The following is a 22,388-nucleotide window of genomic DNA, read 5'->3' as shown; positions in this document are numbered from 1 at the left end:
ATGAGGCGAAAAAAAACTATTGAATCCATTTTAGAATACGGCTGTAACGTAGCAAAACGTGGAAAAAGTCTGAATACTTTCCAAAAGCACTGTATGCTAAGTTGAGAGCCTGTGAGAGTGTTTTGTGTCTGCAAGAACAGTCATGTGTCCTCTTTTACGTAATAGTGTAAGTTATCAATATCATATTGCATTATCGATATTGGTGCCCACCACTAATAATAACATGAGATTTCAGTGCAGTGATCTGGTGCAGTGAGCTACAGGGAGATATTAGCTATGCATCAACCTGTGTTCCCAGGGCCTGGATGTCATGCTCGAAGGTGGTGTGCATCCTCTGCAGTGTCTCCACTGTGTTCTGGTCACGTCCCACCTCCTCTGGAAGTTTCTTGTGTTTGTCCAGGATGCGGCTCAGGATCTCCTTGGCGTCATGGTAGAACTTGTGCAGCTCGTAGGAGGCGGCCAGGATCTGCGTGCGCGTGTCGATAAGTTCCAGCAGGTCAGCCCAGGCCTCGTTGAGTCCATCTTTCCACTCGGCCACCGTGGCGGCATCTGCGTGGCCCGCATTTATCAGCTCATCTGCCAGGCGGTTGACGGCATCCACACGCTCCTGGCCGATATTGCCTGTGTCGCGCGCAAACTCCCGGAAGCGCTCCTGGAGCATCTGTGGATGGATAGATGGATGGAGAGGGGGAGAATGAGGACCTTTAACACAAATATATATTGTACTGCCCTGTCTTACCTACTAAAAGGTAATGGTGGTATCAAATGGGCAGTACTGAAATCAGTCTATGGCCACGTTACAGACCGTTTGCAAAGCAGTCACACACCAAAGCACACAACACCTGAAAAATGTTAAACATGTCAACTATATCAATATGATATATTTAGATATGATGCCCAACTACAATTTAGGTGATGTGTCATTCAGTTATTGGTACATTTTTGGAATGTGGTTCCTTTGCAGATGGTCTGGAATGCGGACTATGTTTTTCCTCCCTGACAGCACCAGGAATGAGAGGGTAGGGTTTGAAGTCAGGTGGCATTGCTTACGGTGACATGCTCATAGTCCTGTCCCAGCTCATGAGATCCGGCCACCACCTCCCGCTCGGCAATCCACTGCTCCAAGTCGTCAACCTCGCGATTGAGCTGGAACAGGCGGAACCGCTCATCCAGTTTGCCCCGCCTCTCCTCAGACAGGTCCTTCATGCCGGCATAGAGCTTGTCCACCTGAGACTGACGCATGCCTATCCTCTCACTGCCCACACAAACAGAAATCAAGAGTTCAATGTTCAGTGGATGGGGTTAACAAGAGTAATCTTTTTTAGTTTTTTTGCAAAAAAAAACATTCTTGTTCCAACACTAACACCCATGATCAAACTAATACACTAGTCATGGTCTGAAATCAAGGCTTTCGTTAGTGAAATCAGGTCTGTTAGGCTTAAGCTGAAACAACAAAAATGCATACACACCACACTCTGGTCTACTGAATGCTCCACTCATGCAAAATACTTTTTCTAGATCGGACATTCATATTCAGGTCAACCTTCCTTGACGGGCGGCAATATTAAGTTACGTTCTATTTCAATGGCTTCACTCTAGGCTCTCTCACTGACCTCTCTGGATGTCCTGCAGCTGTCAGGCCTCTGCTGGTCTTGGAGAGCTGATGTACTGTCTCAGCGTAGTCCTCCACCGACTGCTCCACAATCTGGTGCTTCTTCAGCATGGCTACGGAACTCTGCTCATCCTAAGAGGGAAATACACTTGTTTTTAGCACTTTTGTGAATTCTATGTTAGAAGAAATATCAGTACAGGGCACACACACACACACACACACACACACACAGACACACACACACAAAATAACACAATAACACCCTAGTACCTTGGCCTTCTCCTCAGACATCATGTACAACTCCTGCTCGCTCATCCAGGCCTCAGCCTCAGCAGCATCAAAGTAGTACTTCTGTGCATTGTGGGCCTCCTCCAGTCGGACGTGACGCTTCTCCGTCTCCTCAATCATCAGGCCCCACAGCTGTTGCAAGTCGGCCAGGCGCTGGCGGATGGCCTCCACGGCAAGGCTGTCCTCCATCAGCAGGCTCTCGCTCCGCTCGAAAATGTCATCGAAGCGGGGCTGGTGTCCCTGGATCTCCTTCTGCAAGGTCTTAGAAGGGGATACAGTATAAAATTAATTTCCATGGAAATGTGCAATAAAAGTAATGTCAGCAATACATTAAAATACTAGATACACAAAGCCAAGAGTACAATACTTTAGATACACTTCATTAAGTAAGTAGTAAGTAAGTAAGCCTTGCCTAAACGGTCAGGAGCCCTATTTCTGTAGTGTACATCCCTTGGAGAGGACACCAATCTGTCGTAGTCTATATCTCAATTAAAACTCAATAAGAGAGTGATACTCTTTGCTATGTATGATACCATTCAATACATTTGTTTAAATGACTTGGTAGGAATAGGATAACAGATGTATACATTTAACTTATCACCTAAACGATCAGCCTCATTGCTTTTAAAAGTTGTGTTGATGCGAGTGGTTGTATTAGCTTGGGATCTATCGCATCGCACAAATGTCCCAGAGTATGTTTGGAACATTTATTTATTGCACAGAAGTACAAGTTGACCAATAGAATAGGTTAACCTTTGTACTATGGGGGATAGTAGATTGACATAGGCTAGTGCTTTTGTTGTTGGTTAGGTCTACTCATCTTGTTGGCTGACGAAAAGTAGGCTAAATGTGGACATTTTCAATATGCGCTTCGAAATTTGATAAGAGGGAAGTCCGCAGTTGTGTCCCCGATGTGTCTGTGTTCATTCACTTGTAGCCTACTTCTTAGCTGAAATGCCTGTGAGAAGGACCCGATCACGTGACCTCATTGGCTACATCTAAGAGAGCCATGTGAGTGAGAGGTGCTTCGGAACACAGCAGCCGGGAGAAGGGAATTATAATTAGTCTATTATATTCAGCCCAAGGGCACAACTGCCACTTTGGCCGCAAACGGCATAGATATTTTAGGGGGCATTATGGCCACACAAGGGGGATGCCGCCAGGAAATTTGAGGCCTGGTGAGAATATTATCAAGCGCTTGTCAAATTATGAATGAGAGACTGATGTGTGTGCAGCTTGCAACTTTTTTCCAATCATCATTAGAGTCCAATCATGCAGCCTTAGAATGCATTAAACATCAACACATATAGCCCATAGTTTATAACACAACTAAAGTTGCATAAAAAACTCTAAATGAAGCATATAGGACGAACGGTTTCTCACTGACCTCTCAAATAAAGTTGCATAAATAACTCTAAATGAAGCATATAGGACGAGCGGTTTCTTTGTTAACCGCTCAGCACAGAATATCAGCATGTGCTCACTTCCTTTGAAATTGTTTGGAGAAAATATCCTTCTATTATAAAATAATAAAAAATAATGCCAGGGAGTCTTAAGCAAATCTTGTCTGCTAAATTAACAAGTGTAGCCCACAGCCATTTGGCATTGCCATATCAGGGCCTAACATAAGGACAACTGAGCGAGCATGTTATTCTGTTCTTCTGAAATAGACTACATTTTCTTTATATCATGTTTCTTTAGACCTGTCTAAAATAAATAATGGATTTATTGTAATGCTGTAGGCTATATTAAATGGATTTATTAGACTTTTTAAAATGTATATGTTCCAAAGGTCTGCATCAGTGGCTTGTAGGCTATGCCTGAAAGCCAGGATATCCTAAACGTGTTTATGCTAACTAACGGTCAATTACCAGTAAGCCCGGCAGTTATTTGCTTGACAATCACTGGCTGACAAAATTTCATGAACGCCACGCCACAGCCCTAAACACTGACACTAACAATACTAATTTGGCTTATAAATAGGCGCATAAACGTATTCACAAAAATAGAATGGTGCTAAATTTGCACCTAAGTGTGACTTCCTTGTAAAGTGACCCACATACCTGATTTTTCTTGATAAGCAGTTGAACGGTCTGCAGGTTGTGACCATGATCTGTGGAGGTTGCAATTGGCATCCTCTCTTCGACCCACAGCTAAAATGGACAAGCCAAATAGATTATTAAGTGCATTGAATGAAAATACCAGAACAAATAAAGCCTCAATAGAACATGTACATGCATGTGCACACACAAAACACACGTTCGTTTTACTATTCTTGTGGGGACCAAACAATTGATTCCTATTCAAAATCCTATCTTCCCTAACCTAACCCTAACCTAACGTAGCAGGTGTAAAATAAATGCCTGAAACTAGATCCCCAACATACTGGTCTTGAGAATAAAGAAACTGTCGGGGGAGGTTCCCTTCTGTACTGTTCAACCAATCCAGTAAATGTGGAGGAGGAGTTAAGATGGAGTGTCGCCTTGTTAACGTTGCAAAGTCGCATCACAGGTTCTCTTTCCATTTCCCCTGAAAACTGAAATGTCCCCACTTCTCCGAATTTTCCTTGTTTCGGAAAACCAAAAAAACACAGTACGCCCCCAATCAACTAACTCACAATCTCGTCCTCCACATCGCGGTTGAACTGGTGGATCTCGCGGGAGGCCACCAGGAAGTTCTTTCTCTTCCTCAGCGGGTCCAGCAGCTCTTTGAACTTGTGCTCCACCATTTGTCTCTGGCCGTCCACCTCCCCCGTGTCCTTCCCTTCCTGGCTGAGGACCAGCGCCTGGCTCTGCAGCTCCACCACCTCCCTCTGACGGACCTCCACCTGGTTTTCCAATATCTATGGGCCACCAGGGAGAGGGAGAAGAACATTTTGAACACAGCGTTGACCCTAGATGATGTTCCGGGCGGGGCCCAGGCCACTAAGTCCACAACCATGGGTTCTTATCCAAAATGTTCAGATCAGAACAATTGATGACATACTTATTTTATTGCTTAAAACCAATTGAAGCCAATTTATTTAAATTATTCTTAGTATTATTATTTTCATTGATGAAATGATAATGCCAACATTATTTATCCATTTGGTTACAATGACGCATGCTCCACCATGTACAGTACCTGCTGCTTCTTGAGCAGGATGTTGACGCTGGTCAGGTCTTTGCCGTAGTCGTCCGATTGAATCTGGCCCTCCAGGCCACCCAGCCACTTGTCCAGGTCGGCACAGCTCTGTGTAAACAGCTCAGCCTTGTTGGCGTCAAACAGGCACTGGGCCTTGGTCTGGGTGGTGGACTCCAACTCTTCCCACATCTTCTGGAGGGCTGAGAGCTTCTCCTTGACCACCGACTCTGTCTCAGGCTTCTCCAACACCAGCTGCATCCCATCCTGGAGTGGAAAGAATTAGAATCAGAATCACCTTTATTCGCAAAGTACATTTACATGTACCAGGAATTTGAGCTGATGAAATGGTGCTGCTGTGCCTTACAATAACAAAATATACAGAGAGAAAATGTATGCATAAAATACATACAGTATAAAATCAGGTAGAAAGTAGAAAAGGTCAAGTTTCTGGATAAACTTTGTCTTGCTGAGGTTGTTGAAACACATTTTATGGTAGTGAAATACATTTAGTGTGGTGGGTAGGTACAGTCGGTTAGTTATGGTGGGTAACCCCATGAGTTTTGGAGTGGGTATAATAGGGCAGTTAGTGAGTATAAGTTAGTCATAAGCAGTTGGGGAGTTATAGTGGGTACATACAGTACCGAGTCGGACCCCATTTGCCTCCAGAACAGGTACATACACTAAATAGATATGTTTTTTTATTTTTAGGTACACCCATTGGAGCCACTTCTTGTTTTTCTGATAGGAGTGGAACCCGGTGTGGTCATCAGATGCGATAGCCCATCCCCCATTTGCCTGAGATGCCAGAACAGCCTGCCATAATTTGTCTGTTTGTGCCCCACCTGTTAGCTTGCACGATTCTTGCCGTTCTCCTTTGACCTATCTCAATAACAAGCAGACTTGATGTTTTTTTTGTTTGTCGCACCATTCTCTGTAAACCCTAGACACTGTCGTGTGTGAAAAGTCCAGGAGGGTGCCCGTTTCTGAGATACTGGATTTGGTGCGCCTGGCACCAACGATCATATCGCACTAAAAGTCGCTAAGGTCACAAATGTTTCCCAGTCTAACATTCAATCGGACAGTAAGTGAATGCCTTGATGCCTGTTTGCCTGCTTTATATAGCAATCCACGGCCACGTGACAATGGGAGCGATCAATTTTCGTGAACGGGCGGTGTATTGATTATAAGAAGTAGAATATGTTTCATAAAGTAACGCTAAAGTAAATTGAGACAGTTTACTGTTATGTGCTTTGCCTGCTCTGACAACAAAAATAAAGGTTCTTAAAATGGTTCTTCCTCAGCTCCTAAGGTCCCTTGGAGAATTCTTGCCCTGTAAAAAAGTGTGGGGTTCTTGATGTGGCATCTACGGTTCTTCAGAATTCTAAAAGGTTCTTGAAATGTAGATGCCTGCAGATGCATATTGTCCAGTGTTACTAGTGTTGATTTTTTAGTGTAAAATTTTTTTGTGTTGACACTGCAAAGAGTTAAATTAACACTCAGTGGTGTAAAATAGCCCCACTGTTGGTGTTAATAACCAGAGTTGAAAAAAACATGCTTATCATTATCATATTTCCCAGCATGCTCTATTGCAGGTTGATTTTTTAAATAGTTTGTTTCAATATAAATGTTTTTGCCTGTACATTGATTGTTTAATTAATCGTATGCTATTCAAATATAAATAACATACATTTTTCTAAACTATTCAAATCTGTTAATTGGACTTCTTGTACCCGTTACTGAAATTGTTGTTTCAGTCTAGATGTTTTTAGGTGGTCTCATAACTCAATCTTCCCAACCCTGGAAGTCATTGTGAATGCTGGTTGCGAGTGAATAAACATTTTAAATGTTGGATATCCCCACTCTGGCTGGATTTCAATAGCAGTTACACATCACTTTGCAAGGCAGTATAATGTGGCTTGTAGGCCTGATGTGGCCTTTAAATGATGAGCTTCAGGCCACTTGATAATAGTACAACTAAGCCCTCAAAAGAAAGCCATTTGAAATATGTATTTAATTGTCTTAAAATAATGTAATTTTAATAACAACATTCACTTAAGAATACTTAAGAGTCTAGATTACTGATCATGTTAATTTCAATGAATTGAAAGCGCTTATTAACTTGTGTTCATTCTAGAGGTCGACCGATTAATCGGAATGGCCGATTAATTAGGGCCGATGTCAAGTTTTCATAACAATCGGAAATCAAGTATTTTTGGGCGCCGATTTCCCAATCTTTTTTTTTTTACACCTTTATTTAACTTGGCAAGTCAGTTAAGAACACATTCTTATTTTCAATGACGGCCTAGGAACAGTGGGTTAACTGCCTCGTTCAGGGGCAGAAAGACAGATTTTCACCTTGTCAGCTCGGGGGATCCAATCTTGCAACCTTACAGGTAACTAGTCCAACGCAATAACGACCTGCCTCTCTCTCGTTGCACTCCACAAGGAGACTGCCTGTTACGCAAATGCAGTAAGCCAAGGTAAAGTTGCTAGCTAGCATTAAACTTATCTTATAAAAAAACAATCAATCATAATCACTAGTTAACTACACATGGTTGATGATATTACTAGATATTATCTAGCGTGTCCTGCGTTGCATATAATCTGACTGAGCATACAAGTATCTAAGTATTCAGTATTGTTGTAATTGTCATTATTACAACAAAAAAATCGGCCGACGCCTTTTTTGGTCCTCCAATAATCGGTATCGGTATCGGCGTTGAAAATCATAATAGGACCTCTAGTTCCTCTAGTTCATTCATCTAATACCAATTGCAAAATCATCAAGACAGAGTGAATCTTATTTTGGTTTGCTAACCTTCTCAATCTTGTCCAGCCACTCCTTGTTGGACTGCAACTCGGCCATGAAGGCCTGATGCTTGAGCCATTTGCTGTGGAGGTTCCTGGCCTCGTCGTACGACATGTCCTGGGCCGTGAGCATCTTCTCATTGATCCACAGAGACAGCTGCACACACACAAACACACACACACACACACACACACACACACACACACACACACACACACACACACACACACACACACACACACACACACACACACACACACACACACACACACACAGGTAGGTAGGTAGGTCATTGTATTTGACTGCCTTAGACTGTGAAAGCAGTCTGTCACTATGCATACATTGCCACACAATGTATTAAATGTAAATCAGTACATGTAAGTATTCCTATTCCATAGTATCGGGACTGATACCAAAGTTAGACTCTTAGGGAAGATTTCCCACATCCAAGTTAAGCATATTCCTGGACTAAAAAACACTTTCGATGGAGAATCTCTATTGAAAGTGCTTTTTAGTCCAGGAGTAGGCTTGATCTGGGTCCGGGAAAGACATGTTGGGCAGCAGACCTCCTGGCAATCCTGTAGGAACTTCTGAAGGTCCCGGTTATCCTTCAGCCTCATCAGTAGCTCCACAGCAGCCTCGCGGTTCTTCTTATGCCTGTGCAAACGTTGGGTAAACAGAATTGATCATGGATAATAGATCCCATGTTAATTGTGAGTACCACAAACAAGTTGACAGTTGTGTGTACCAGATTTTTCTATAGATTTTTTTACATCACAATACGCATTACCAAGTAAAAGCAAAGATACATATCAAGTGTTGTACTGGCATTTGTGGTAGTTGTAAACCTAGTAAGTGGGTGGTACACATCTAACCATTGGTGGTATTCTGGGTAGTCTTTTTCACAGTCAAGCTGTGCAGGTAGCCTAGCAGTTAAGCGTGTTGGGCCAGTAACTGAAAAGTTGCTGGCTCTAATCCCCAAGGTGGAAAAGTCTGCTGCTCTGCCCTTGAGCAAGACAGTTAAAACGGGCGCTGATGACATCGATCAAGGCAGCCCCCTGCACCTCTCCGATTCAGAATGGTTGGGTTAAATGCGGAAAACACATTTTGGTTGAATGCATTCAGTTTTGCAACTAAGTAGTTATGCCATTTCCAGGAGATTGCTTTATCATATTAATGTGGTTCCCGGGCATTGAACAAGTGTTGTGAGATCTAATCTGTGCAGCAGAGTAACTGTAAAAATGACGACCTGTCCAGCAATGTCATTTGTTATTATATAGTAGAAGAGGCTTCTAACCTGTCATCAATAGACGCCGCTCTCTCCTGGATGCGGTCGGCGTTGATGTTGCCGTCGCTCGCCAGCCGCCTGCCAGCCTCCACCACGCCGTTTATCTTCTCTTCGTTGGCGTCCATGGTGGTCATGAAGTCCTCCTGCTTCTTGATGGCTCCTTCGGCCCCCTCAAGCGTAGTGGGCATCTCTGTATGGGCCAGCATGTACTCCTAAGAGTAGGGTTATAAAAAAAGAGAGTCAGTGGGATTATTAGAAAATCCTGTGACTGAGACTGGATATCCAGGTTGGGGTCAATTCCATTTCAAATCAGTCAGGGAGTAAACTGAAATTCTTGAATTGACTGAATTGAAACAGAATATAGAACCCAACCCTGTTGGAATTCAATCTAAATCACATTGGACACAGACTATTTGTATTTCCCCCCTCTTTTACAATGCTGCTACTCTCTGTTGTTATCATCTATGCATAGTCACTTTAATAACTCTACCGGTGCCCCAGCACATTGACTCTGTACCGGTACCCCCCTGTACATAGTCTTGCTATTTTTATTTTACTGCTACTCTTTAATTACTGGTTACTTTTAGTTCTTATTCTTATCCATGTTTTTTAAACTGCGTTGTTGGTTAGGGGCTCGTTAGTAAGCATTTCACTGTAAGGTTGTATTCGGCGCATGTGACGAATAAAATTAGATCTGAGATGGCACTTTTTGAAATGTCCGTTAATATGTGCATTTGATTTGCAAAGCAGCATGCCCGCGGTAGATGGAATGGATTCTGGGTGGGCACGGAAAATTACACATTGTTACCACATCCCTGCCTAGTAAAATTAGGTAATAGCAGCGACAAAGAGCATTTTAAAATAAACTGTTGCAGAAAATCAATTTTTTTATGAGACGGAATCAGTGTAATTAAATAATAGTGAAACGGAACCATTCACTTTGGATTCCTAGGCTAAGATTTTTCCACTCTTGGAATTTCAACTCACTTCCTGGATGGACCAATGCGAAATTGAACCGACCAATCAAGTACCCTGGTTTAAGGGGTATCGACCAATCGGCGTACCTGGTTGTTGAGGAAGACCTCGGCTTGCTTGGTGTCCCTGAGAAACAGCTGGTAGGCGTGGGACTGTGACAGCAGGTTCTGCCGGTTCTCCCACATCTTGTGCAGCTCGTTCCAGCCTGTGTCCAGTGCCTGTAGCCGCTGCCTCAGGAACATGTACTGGGCATCGGTCTGACCCTGGGTCACCATCTCGCCCATGTCGCGCATCTTCTGGTAGTCCTCCTCGTAGTTGCAGATCTCGTTTTTGATGCCGTCGTGCTGTGCTAGCAGCTTCTCTGCCTCAGCCAGCGTGTTGGGCGTCTCCTCCGAGGCAATGGCTGTCTGTGTGCGCGACAGCCACGACTGGAAGTCATCCAGTTCGCGCAGGAACTGCTGCAGCTTGCTGGCCTCGCCAAGGGACTCTTCGCGGTTACGCAGTGTGGCCTTCATCTCCTCCCACACAGCGGTGATCTCGGCCAGGCGGCCCGTGATGGCCTTGGCCTGGTCTGGGTGCTCGCCGGCCAGCCGCTCAGCCTCGCCGCGCAGGTCGCCCAGCTTGTCCTCGATGGCAGCCAGGTCACGCTCCATGCCAGTGAGTTTGCGCTGCAGCGCCATGACACCAGTCAGGTCGTTGCCCAGCTCCTGGGTGGACTCGATGACCTTTGTCTTCTCGCGGATCCACGACTTGGTTTCGTTGCAGTCCAGGTGGTAGTTCTGCACACCCAGCGCGGAGATTAGAGACTCCTTCTTCTGGTCCGCCAGATCCCGGAACTGGCTCCATCTGGTGAACAAATTAATAAATAAAAATATGCTAATTTAGCAGACAGTTTTACACAGTTGACAGACAGTGATACATATTTCAATACATGTGACCCATACGGGAATCAATCCCACCATTACCCTGTTGTTGCCAGACCAAGTCTCAAATTGACTGAACCATTGGCCAATTAATTTGATGATAACCAACAATAAATATCCAGCTCATTTTTCAATTCAAAGGATACAGTGATCTCCAACAACACAATAACACAATTTTAAGTAAATAGGTATTTGAAAGTCACCATGAGCCAAGTAAAAGGTCAGACATAGTTAAACTACATTAACTGCATTGTAATAAGCTAATCATCTTTTGGTTTCTTCATTTGGCATCAGGTAGTTGCCAATCATATGGTAAGGCAGTACATCAGAACCTGAAAGTGTTATCTTCAACCGTAAATGTTGTGAATACCAGGGACATTAGTGGTGCACGGCTTGACTCATAACCCGCAGTCCCCGTTGTTATATCCACAGGGCGGGCAGATTTAGGGTCATGAAAGGGTCAATATGTGGATGAAGGGCAGATGGGTGGGGAATAAAGAGTATAATAAATGTATAATTATTGTGCAATTTATCTATTAGGCTATATTGAGGTGTTTCTTTCATTATTTTGGGCTATCTGGCATTAGTGAGTAAGCCTAAGCTTAGGGTCTAGCTGTACGCACGCCAATCGCCAAATGCTTTTGGGAAAGGGCAGTAAAAAGTTAACGTCGATCCATGGAGGCAAAAAGGCCAATGTCAGAGTTCAATTCAATAAGAGAAAAGCCACCTCACAATCATCACATATAACACTGCAATCATCCTCTTTCACCACCCCACCAAATCTTTCCAAACATACATTTTCTGGCAAAAGAGGATGATAGCAGTGTTATGTGTGATGATTGTGAGACGTTATACACATTTGACAGACACAAGATGGAGACCTCAAATAGGCTAAATGTTTATTTGAGAACGATAGTGGAAGAATATTATTTTAGCATCTTGAGAGAATGTGAATGCACAGTTAAATACCATCTGTAGTGGTCCTGTCTTTATCAGCATCATACAAGCTGATAGTATTTCAACCACATAAAATATGCATCCAAGCCAAATTGAAATGTTACCAGAAAGATGTTGGGTTGTTTTCACAGATTTCTATTTCCTTTACAACCGGTCAAAATTATGTCATTTGAACATTTAGCACAGAAAATCTTTTCATTTTTCTTAATAGTTATTGTATTTTCTCCCCGGGCCCTAAACGTCTTTGCGCTGTGAAAGAAGCAGAGATCACTCAGAAAGCTTCACTGATGTCAAATACATTGAAGCATTCATTCTATTGATTAATGACATTATTCTGCTGAGCAAGGGTTTATTTAGTCTTCTAGGGAAGCAAATAATGACGGAAGAGAAGCTGCATGTATCTAATTACAGACAAGTTGACAAACAAATAGCCTATCAAAATGTTGGAAATGATAAGTAGAAACACATCAGGTGTGGGATTCAGATTGTCACTTTATCACATATAGTCGGGCGGTTGCGGATGGGTTGTCAGCAATTGCGGCCGGGTGAGGGTGAACAAACAGCTGATCCGCGCACCACTGAGGGACATATGAGCTAAAGATATAGGAACTTAATTTGCTACAGTAGAAAAATAATCCTACAGCAACACGAAACATTCTTAATTGATACATTTTTAATTAGGTTAAATCAAGTATGAATAATTTAAGTGGGAGTTAAACTTTAGAAGCCTTGTTTTTTAAAATTATTGTTATTAAAAAATTGACCCCCTTCATCCAATTGGTAGTTACGAGTTTGCCTCATCACTGCAACTCCCCAACAGACTCGGGAGAGGTGAAGGTCGAGAGCCATGCATCCTCCGAAACACGACCTGCCAAGCCGCACTGCTTCTTGACACACTGCTCGCTTAACCCGGAAGCCAGCCGCCAATGTGTCAGAGGAAACACTGTCCAACTGACAACCGAAGTTAGCTTGCAGTCACCCGACCAGCCAAAAGGAGTCGCTAGATGAGCCAAGTAAATCCCCTGACCAAACCCTCCCCTACCCCGGACGAAGCTGGGCCAATTGTGAGCCGCCCCACGGGGCTCCCATTCACGTCCGGCTGTGATACAGCCTGAGATCAAACCTAAGGCTGTAGTGGCACCTCAGCACTGCGATGCAGTGTCCTAAACCACTGCGCCACTCGGGAGGCCCCCTTGAAGCCTTGTTAAACCTCTAATACACTACAAGTTTGCATTTCCTGCAACAACAGGATGAGCAAATTAAGCTAAGGCATCTGTATGATAGGAGATAGTGTGACGTCTGACTGTGAATGGCTCAACTTGCCTGTTATTGAGCTTATCTTGCTGGGCTTTTATGTCCTTCTCACTGGGGTGTCCGTTGTGCATCAGCTGCCTGGCGATCTGGTTCACGACAGCGACGCGTGACGCCTGGTTGTTCATCTCAGGCTCCAGGCTCTCGAACCTGGGAAAGAGAGAGCATGCCATGTCATGACCAATCAAGTTCACCTCCAAAACAAACCATTTTCCCTTGTGCACATTGATGTTTGGGCCACGTTCAGGCAAACATGGTGGAACGTTTCAGCTGACATGATTTTGTTACACTACATGTCAGAGGCATGTTTGTTCTACAAACCACATTTTTATCTGAATGTTCCACAATGTTGTACCCTGATGAATGTACCTCAGACATATTCCCCTGTTTGGTGTTTAACCTCCTAAGTACTTCCTGCGCTTTTCTCCTTGTACCTCTGTACTCTTTTTATTATCTGTCTTGTTCTGTCTGTTTAAAATACCTATTTTGTTCATTTTCTGTGTAAGGTGAACATCAGTTTCGAGAAAGGCACCTAACAAATAGGGCACCTAACGCCCAGTGGGAGGAGCTGTTGCATTGTAACTAGTTTATCATTTGTATATTTACAGTTTCTCAATCGGGTAAAATAGTTTTTTGGAACTGTGGTCAAATGTACCTAGCAGAACACCAGTGAACAAACGTTCAAATACATTTGCAGAACTTCTGATTGTTTTATTTTCTTTCTACTTGGATTGCATATCTTAGACCCCTTTTTGCTAAACCTGAAATACAATTGCCATCAATGAATACCAAATTCACAGTGTTTTGTTCACATATGTTACATCTGTCGTTAGGAGACCAAGGCGCAGCATGGTAGGCGTACATCGTATCTTTATTGATGACACCAAACCAAATAACAAAGTCAAAAACCAAAAGCGCACAGTTATGTCAGGCTACAGAAACTAAACAGAAAACAAGATCCCACAACAAAAAAGGGCTGCCTAAGTATGATCCCCAATCAGAGACAACGATAGACAGCTGCCGCTGATTGGGAACCACACTCGGCCAAAAACAAAGAAACAGAAGACATAGAATTTCCCACCCGAGTCACACCCTGACCTAACCAAACATAGAGAGTAATAAGGATCTCCAAGGTCAGGGCGTGACAACATAAGAGAAAATTGTGAAAATGTGTTCACTGTTTCCAGCAATCAGTAAATACTAGTGCACAAAATTGTAAATGGCTCTATCAGTGTAAATTTGCGTAAAATATAGCAGAGGTCGGCGGCCCCAGGGCATGTGCCCTGCATGCCCATTCAGTAATCCGGCCCTGATTGTAATCTTCCATTACAGAGTGAACTTTGGTGTAAATGGATGCCTATCCATTCATATCAGCACATATCCTCCACTATATTCACCTTTCCTTTTTTCGGTTTGGGAATGTTTTTCTGCTTGGTGATGGAAAGTCTACCAGCCTATGTATAGAATACATGGAATTGGATTATGATGATCAGATGAATGAATCCTGCACACAATGTGAAATTGTTTGGTGAAATATGCATAAAAGTAGAGTCATTTTACATCATTTTTAATAGTTTGTATTCCAAGGCATTGAAGTTCATGACATACTGAAACCGGTGTGCCTGTCACCTGTTACCATACCACATTCAAAGCCACTTAAATATTTTGTCTTGCCCATTCAACCTCTGAATGGCACACATACTGTACACAATACACGTCTCAATCTATTCAAGGCTTAAAAATCCTTCTTTAACCTGTCTCCTCCCCTTCATCTACATTGACTGAAGTGTATTTAACAAGTGAAATCAATAAGGGATCAAAGCTTTCACCTGGATTCGCCTGGTCAGTCTATGATATGGAAAACATTTTGTAAATCGCGAGAACGGGTTCAAAATATTAGGGATCAATGAAAGAAAGCCATCTAAATATATGGATAGTCGTCAGCACTAATTGGTAGATTTAAAAACGACTCTGATTTTGTAGATTATTTAGGGTTAGGGAAGTATTTATGAAGCATGAAAAACAAGTTTGGAGACACTTTACACATGAAAGAAAGAAAACGGTGGTTTGATTCATTCTGAAAATAGCCACATTCAGTTCATTAACACATGGTAATGTTGGAAGATTAGTGTACATATAATTATAATAAGGAGAATAGTGTACAATAGTAGGCTATACCCTCGTCTGTTGCCTGCACTAACCGTGGTACTATGTGATGACACAGCCAAGTATCGCGCCATGCGTCAAGTTCAAACAGTTATGGCTTGGTCTGCGTTCCACTCCATAATGACTTAGTTAGCCTACATGTCTATTTTTATATTATCAACTGTTACTAATGATCCTCAGCAACAACCACATGGCCGAGCGTTTACAGAGGAAGCAAAGCAAATGGAGGTAAAGGAAACAATGCCATTAAATGGAATGATAATGTAGGCTATACCAGCTGAAGGGAACTAAGAGTAAATTGGCAGTTGTACATGTGTTGTTATTAGGCCTACTGGCATTCGATACTAATATTGGCTAATATTTAACATGATAGAAATATGAAACAGAGAAAGTTGGGGTAGCCTGCAATTAGGACATTCGAAAGAGCCCATCCCTGCAAGTTAAAAGGCTGTGCAATTCAAATTCGGTGTAATTGCACAGCATTTCATGAACTTTACTGTGGGAAAGTTGATATGTGGATATGGTTCAGTTTGCTTCATACGACTGGTTCACATTTGTCTCCAGCGATTATAAGGCAAAATAGATCAAATGCAAGTGTCATTTATATTTGCAATTACCTAAAACAAATGGATAACTCATTCACTTAGCTGTTATTGTCACGCTGGTATAAACGACAGGAATGCGTATTAGTTTTTTTTATTACGCCCCAAATTACAGTGTGCCGTGTAAAGGCACGGGGACCAAGACCAAACAAACACTTACACAAAAAACAGGGTTGAAACCCAAACAAAAGAGTGAGGAGAACCTCGAATAAATAACCCAAATGCACAATGATTGTCACACGGGATGAGACCAGTAATCACCTGCGCAATCCACAATGGCACGAAAGCCAAAACAAACAGCACAGGTACTCACACACACCAACAGACATTGTAACAATAATCGACAGACAACGGAAACCAAAGGGCACACTTATACAAGTACTAATCCGTGGGAATAGGGGACAGGTGTGCGTGATGAAAGTTCCGGAGGGAATCCTTGACAGTTATCAATAGCTCTTATCAAGTTGTCATTACAGTGCATGGAGAATGGTGTTATTAAAAAATTAAGTGGATGCTTTTTCCATTTGAAACTGGTAGGTTCGCCCTTATTCATTCGACCTTATTCATTGTTTCCTCACACGTAAAGGTGGTGGAATGATTAGGAAATTAAGTCAGTCAGAATACGGCATATCTGTAGACCAACCTCCGCCGCACGCTCATTTATTCGCCAAAACAAATAGCAGGTGAATAGCACGCTATTCTCATTCTTAAGTTCAAGGTCAGAATTCGCATTGAGAGAAAAGTGCATAAAAAAGGAGTTTACGTTCCATTTAAGCACGCTTAACTCGGGTCGGAATTGGGCCCTTAATGTTTTGCAAATGGCCAGAGTTCCATGTCTTCTCTGTACAGTGTTTTGAAAATCGACAACGTTGTTCCAAAAACTGCTCGCATACATGTTATTTCATAGTTTCGTCTTCGCTATTATTCTAAAATGTAGAAAATAGTAAAAATAAAGAAAAACCCTGGAATGAGAAGGCGTTTTGACTGGAACTGTATGTCAAATACTTTCAGATACTTGAGTGGCACACCAAGCTAAATCAGGCCTAAAGGAGTAGGGTCTAGGGGTAGACTATGGCTTAAGCATGCATTTCTATATGTATAGGTTCTCTCACCTGTGCTGAATGACCTCTAGGTCTTCTAGCTTCTCTGGGATCTCCATGCTGTTGAGCCACTGATCCTTCTCATCAATCCACACCTCGCAGGCGTCCGCCTCGCTGAACATCTTGTAGAGGGCCAGGGCGTCCTGCAGTGCCTGCTTTCTCAGCCGGGTCAGCTCGGCCACCTCCTTGTAGCGCTCCTCTATGCCTGCCAGGCGGCCCTTGACCTCTTCTGACTGAGCCTGCTCCTCAGGCAAGGCGGCCGCCTGCTCATGGAGCGCATCGATCACCGGCCGATAGCTGGCCACCTCGGCGGCGGCGTCCTTGTGCTTGCGCACCAGGGCCTGTGTGGAGAACTCGTCATGGCCCACCTCGCTGCTGGACACGATGCGCAGGGCATCCAGGGTCCAGGCGTCGGCATCGTCTGCGTCCGCCTGGAACTGGTGCAGGGCACAAGCTTCCTCCAGATGGGCCTTCCTCACGCCCGCCAGCTCCTCCAATGCTGCCCACTGCGCCCGCAGGTCGGCGATGCGGTCGCGGATCTTGGCGGCGCCGAAGTGGCCACCGTCGGCCATGGCCTGGCCCTCGGCGATGGTGTGCTGCAGGTGACCGGCACGGCCATTCATCTCGTCCTCCAGGGTGCGGTGCTTGCTTAACAGGCGCACAGCCCCGGTCAGGTCCTTGCCGCTCTCGTCCGATGACAGGATCTGCTCCTTCTCACGGATCCAACCCTCCTCCTCGGCCATCTCCCAGAAGAACTTCCAGAGACGGCGGGACTCCTCCAGGCGGGCCCGGCGCTCGGCAGCCAGCTGGGTCAGCTCCTGGTAGCAGAACTCCATGTGGGCCACGCGGTCGCGTATTACCTGAGGGTCACAGGGCTTGTAAACTGTAGAGGAGACAGAACAGAGGCCCAGTTAGCATCTAGCAGCACCCACAGATGTACATTACACTGTATTGACTCACATGTTATGATTTCATTCCAATGACTATGATTCCTTTTATGTTTATTTTTCACTTTGCTTGTATAGATCTTGAAGTATCTTGCAAAACACTATGCTATTCAACTGAACTGTGAAATTGTATGATGACATGCATTATCGTCTTATTATTAGTTAATAATACAAACACAAGTAGAAAACAATATGAGTCACAATTTGAATAATAGCAGCCTGAATGTTTAGGACATTCTCACCGTCGCCGTCGATTGCGAATTTCTGGGCATTGTTGTTGACAGCTTTGACACGGTCAGCCTGGATGCCGATATCGGCCTCTACCAGGGCATGTTTCTGCAGGAGATCCTCCACTCCGAGCAGATGCTTCCCATAGTCCTGGGACAGCAGCATCATCTGTGTGGCAGAGACATAGATACATGACATACAGGCATGTGTGGCAGCAACATACAGGCACCTTCTAAGTCTAAGATCATCAGTTGCCAATATGAATTGTTTACTTTTTGTGCACTTTGAAATGCAAAACGGGTATTTTTTTCAAGGTGAGGAGAGGAAACTTTTTGAAACTTACATTTCATCTAACTTGTAATTTAGATGAAATGTCAAAATCAATTCCAAATCAACCACTACCATCAACTCCCTAGCGACTCTTGTAAACCTAAGAGGATTCGATAGGTGGAAGCATAATGCCGAGAATTCCACCCAGCCAGTCAGAAAGGCAAGATGACGTAGTGTTTACAGTGCCAACCCAATCCTCTTGTATCTACAGGAGGGTCTAGGACGAGGTTCAGTTGTGCCGATTTGGAATTATTCAGCATTGGACTAACATAATCCAGTTACAGTGCCTTGCGAAAGTATTCGGCCCCCTTGAACTTTGCGACCTTTTGCCACATTTCAGGCTTCAAACATAAAGATATAAAACGGTATTTTTTTTGTGAAGAATCAACAACAAGTGGGACACAATCATGAAGTGGAACGACATTTATTGGATATTTCAAACTTTTTTAACAAATCAAAAACTGAAAAATTGGGCGTGCAAAAGTTAATACTTTGTAGCGCCACCTTTTGCTGCGATTACAGCTGTAAGTCGCTTGGGGTATGTCTCTATCTGTTTTGCACATCGAGAGACTGAAATTTTTTCCCATTCCTCCTTGCAAAACAGCTCGAGCTCAGTGAGGTTGGATGGAGAGCATTTGTGAACAGCAGTTTTCAGTTCTTTCCACAGATTCTCGATTGGATTCAGGTCTGGACTTTGACATTCTAACACCTGGATATGTTTATTTTTGAACCATTCCATTGTAGATTTTGCTTTATGTTTTAGATCATTGTCTTGTTGGAAGACAAATCTCCGTCCCAGTCTCAGGTCTTTTGCAGACTCCATCAGGTTTTCTTCCAGAATGGTCCTGTATTTGGCTCCATCCATCTTCCCATCAATTTTAACCATCTTCCCTGTCCCTGCTGAAGAAAAGCAGGCCCAAACCATGTTGCTGCCACCACCATGTTTGACAGTGGGGATAGTGTGTTCAGGGTGATGAGCTGTGTTGCTTTTACGCCAAACATAACGTTTTGCATTGTTGCCAAAAAGTTCAATTTTGGTTTCATCTGACCAGAGCACCTTCTTCCACATGTTTGGTGTGTCTCCCAGGTGGCTTGTGGCAAACTTTAAACGACACTTTTTATGGATATCTTTAAGAAATGGCTTTCTTCTTGCCACTCTTCCATAAAGGCCAGATTTGTGCAATATACGACTGATTGTTGTCCTATGGACAGAGTCTCCCACCTCAGCTGTAGATCTCTGCAGTTCATCCAGAGTGATCATGGGCCTCTTGGCTGCATCTCTGATCAGTCTTCTCCTTGTATGAGCTGAAAGTTTAGAGGGACGGCCAGGTCTTGGTAGATTTGCAGTGGTCTGATACTCCTTCCATTTCAATATTATCGCTTGCACAGTGCTCCTTGGGATGTTTAAAGCTTGGGAAATCTTTTTGTATCCAAATCCGGCTTTAAACTTCTTCACAACAGTATCTCGGACCTGCTTGGTGTGTTCCTTGTTCTTCATGATGCTCTCTGCGCTTTTAACGGACCTCTGAGACTATCACAGTGCAGGTGCATTTATACGGAGACTTGATTACACACAGGTGGATTGTATTTATCATCATTAGTCATTTAGGTCAACATTGGATCATTGAGAGATCCTCACTGAACTTCTGGAGAGAGTTTGCTGCACTGAAAGTAAAGGGGCTGAATAATTTTGCACGCCCAATTTTTCAGTTTTTGATTTGTTAAAAAAGTTTGAAATATCAAATAAATGTCGTTCCACTTCATGATTGTGTCCCACTTGTTGTTGATTCTTCACAAAAAATACAGTTTTATATCTTTATGTTTGAAGCCTGAAATGTGGCAAAAGGTCGCAAAGTTCAAGGGGGCCGAATACTTTCGCAAGGCACTGTAGTTTCACCATTGATACTGCTTAAACTGATCATTTAGAAGAGGGATTAATACAAGATTAATACATTCCGTTTGTAATTCTAACATGTGAAATGACTTGAAATGACATATTTCCAATACATTTTAAATGTGTTCAGGTGTTGGTGGAAGCAGGGTAGATGAGGTTCAATGCATTTTGAACAATTCCATTTGTGTTACAATAATTATTAATTTTTGTCTTTCCAACACAGTTTAACACATACATTTTCAGAAGGGTCCCCCTCCCTCTCTTACCTTCATCTCGTCCATCCAGTCCATGATGTAAAGCATCTCCTGGAAGACCCTCTGCAGACCCAGATTCATCTCCAGGCGCTGGCGCCTCGCCTTCAGAAGCTCCAGCAGGTACTCCCACAGCCGGATCACGTTGTCCTTGCGCGCTGTGATGCGTTTGATGTCGTGGTACTTCTCTGCCTCCAGCTCCTTAGCGACAGACACCACGGCCTGCACACGCTCCTCGTACGCCGTAATATCCGTCTCGATGGCCTCATGCTTCTTGGTGGCCGCGTCCACCGCCGGAAGGTCAAAGCCAAAGTTGTCCTGCGAGATAGAAGTGATTGGAATGGAATGGAATAGAATAAAATACAATACTGTTAGGATATACTGCATGGGTGGCAACATACGGGGATACAAGGAAGACACACTCTCCATTTCTATAATGTTATCGTCTCTACAATTTGACAATGACATAAAATACTTTGATCCTTTAAAGGGGCAACCCGCAGTTGCTACATCCATTTTTGGATTTATACATTGATGATATATACCCATTGATTCTTGAAGATTATAACTTCTAAATGCATTGTGAGTGGCCTCTTGAGTGGCGCACTGGTCTAAGGCACTGCATCGCTGTGCTAGCTGCGTCTCTACAGATCCGGGTTCGTTACTGGGCTGTGTAACAGCCGGCCGTGACCGGGAGACCCATGAGGAGGCACACAATTGGCCCAGCGTCATCCGGGTTAGGGGAGGGTTCGGCTGGCCGGGATGTCCTTGTCCCATCGCTCTCTATCAACTCCTGTGGCGGGCTGGGCGCATGCACGTTTCCTCTGACACATTGGTGTGGCTGGCTTCCGGGTTAAGCAAGCATTGTGTCAAGAAGCAGTGCGGCTTGGCAGGGATGTGTTTCAGAGGACACACGGCTCTCGACCTATGCCTCTCCGGAGTCCATACAGGAGTTGCAGCGATGGGACAAGACTGTAATTACCAATTGGATATCACGAAAAAGGGTTGTTTTTTTTTACAATAAAAAAAAAATGCATGCCTCGTGAGATTATTTCAACTGTCACACCCCATCAAAACCCAAAATATGAGCTTGTTTTGCTCCAATGTTTGTAAACATTGTAAATGTAAACCAACACTGTATAGCCTCAAAACACGGTTAAAACGATCATTTATGATATCATGGATGGTCAAGCCTTGCATCAATAGCTCTGTCTATGAATTTGAGAGTGCTTACATTTTCCTGGCCCATTCCTCAGGTTATTACCAAAACAGAGTTGGGGTTTCCGCTTTGCTATTGTTTCAACTGCAAATTGGCCCCGATTTCAGTTTGACAAAAGTAGGAAAGCAAATGAGATGCAACGTTTACATCTTCAGCACTTAATCTTAATGTGCTACAGAGATGATGCCATACCAGTGAACGTGACGCTTGCATTACACTGAATCTGGGTGTCCAGACTGTGAGAAAACAATGGCTGAGACATTTGTATGGAGAAGGTAGTAAAATATGTTGGTAGTTTGGCAAAATGTCACAATTGCTTTCCATAATTATTACTTTTGTCCGTGTGTGTGTGTGTGTGCCCACGC

At 43.6% G+C, this 22,388-nt stretch overlaps 1 protein-coding gene across 1 annotated transcript in view; it reads right to left on the bottom strand.

Annotated features, from left to right (window-relative positions):
- The window catches only part of sptbn1 (spectrin, beta, non-erythrocytic 1), a 91,375-nt gene that overhangs the window by 15,705 nt on the left and 53,282 nt on the right, over positions 1-22,388 (bottom strand). Inside the window, exons 12-26 of the mRNA XM_042301522.1 lie at positions 20,820-21,122; positions 18,344-18,497; positions 17,167-18,037; positions 13,299-13,436; positions 10,185-10,941; positions 9,130-9,332; positions 8,399-8,489; positions 7,842-7,988; positions 5,024-5,287; positions 4,518-4,742; positions 3,964-4,053; positions 1,883-2,161; positions 1,614-1,744; positions 1,051-1,255; positions 287-661 (exon numbers count right to left, since the gene is read on the bottom strand). Of these exons, the coding sequence (XP_042157456.1) occupies positions 287-661; positions 1,051-1,255; positions 1,614-1,744; positions 1,883-2,161; positions 3,964-4,053; positions 4,518-4,742; positions 5,024-5,287; positions 7,842-7,988; positions 8,399-8,489; positions 9,130-9,332; positions 10,185-10,941; positions 13,299-13,436; positions 17,167-18,037; positions 18,344-18,497; positions 20,820-21,122 (4,233 nt within the window). The remainder of the gene's footprint in view (positions 1-286; positions 662-1,050; positions 1,256-1,613; positions 1,745-1,882; positions 2,162-3,963; positions 4,054-4,517; positions 4,743-5,023; positions 5,288-7,841; positions 7,989-8,398; positions 8,490-9,129; positions 9,333-10,184; positions 10,942-13,298; positions 13,437-17,166; positions 18,038-18,343; positions 18,498-20,819; positions 21,123-22,388) is intronic.

Source organism: Oncorhynchus tshawytscha, linkage group LG02 (assembly GCF_018296145.1).
Source record: "Oncorhynchus tshawytscha isolate Ot180627B linkage group LG02, Otsh_v2.0, whole genome shotgun sequence".
Taxonomy (NCBI): domain Eukaryota; kingdom Metazoa; phylum Chordata; class Actinopteri; order Salmoniformes; family Salmonidae; genus Oncorhynchus; species Oncorhynchus tshawytscha.
The sequence above is the reverse complement of the archived record's forward strand: the minus strand, read 5'-3'. Positions and strand labels throughout refer to the sequence as shown.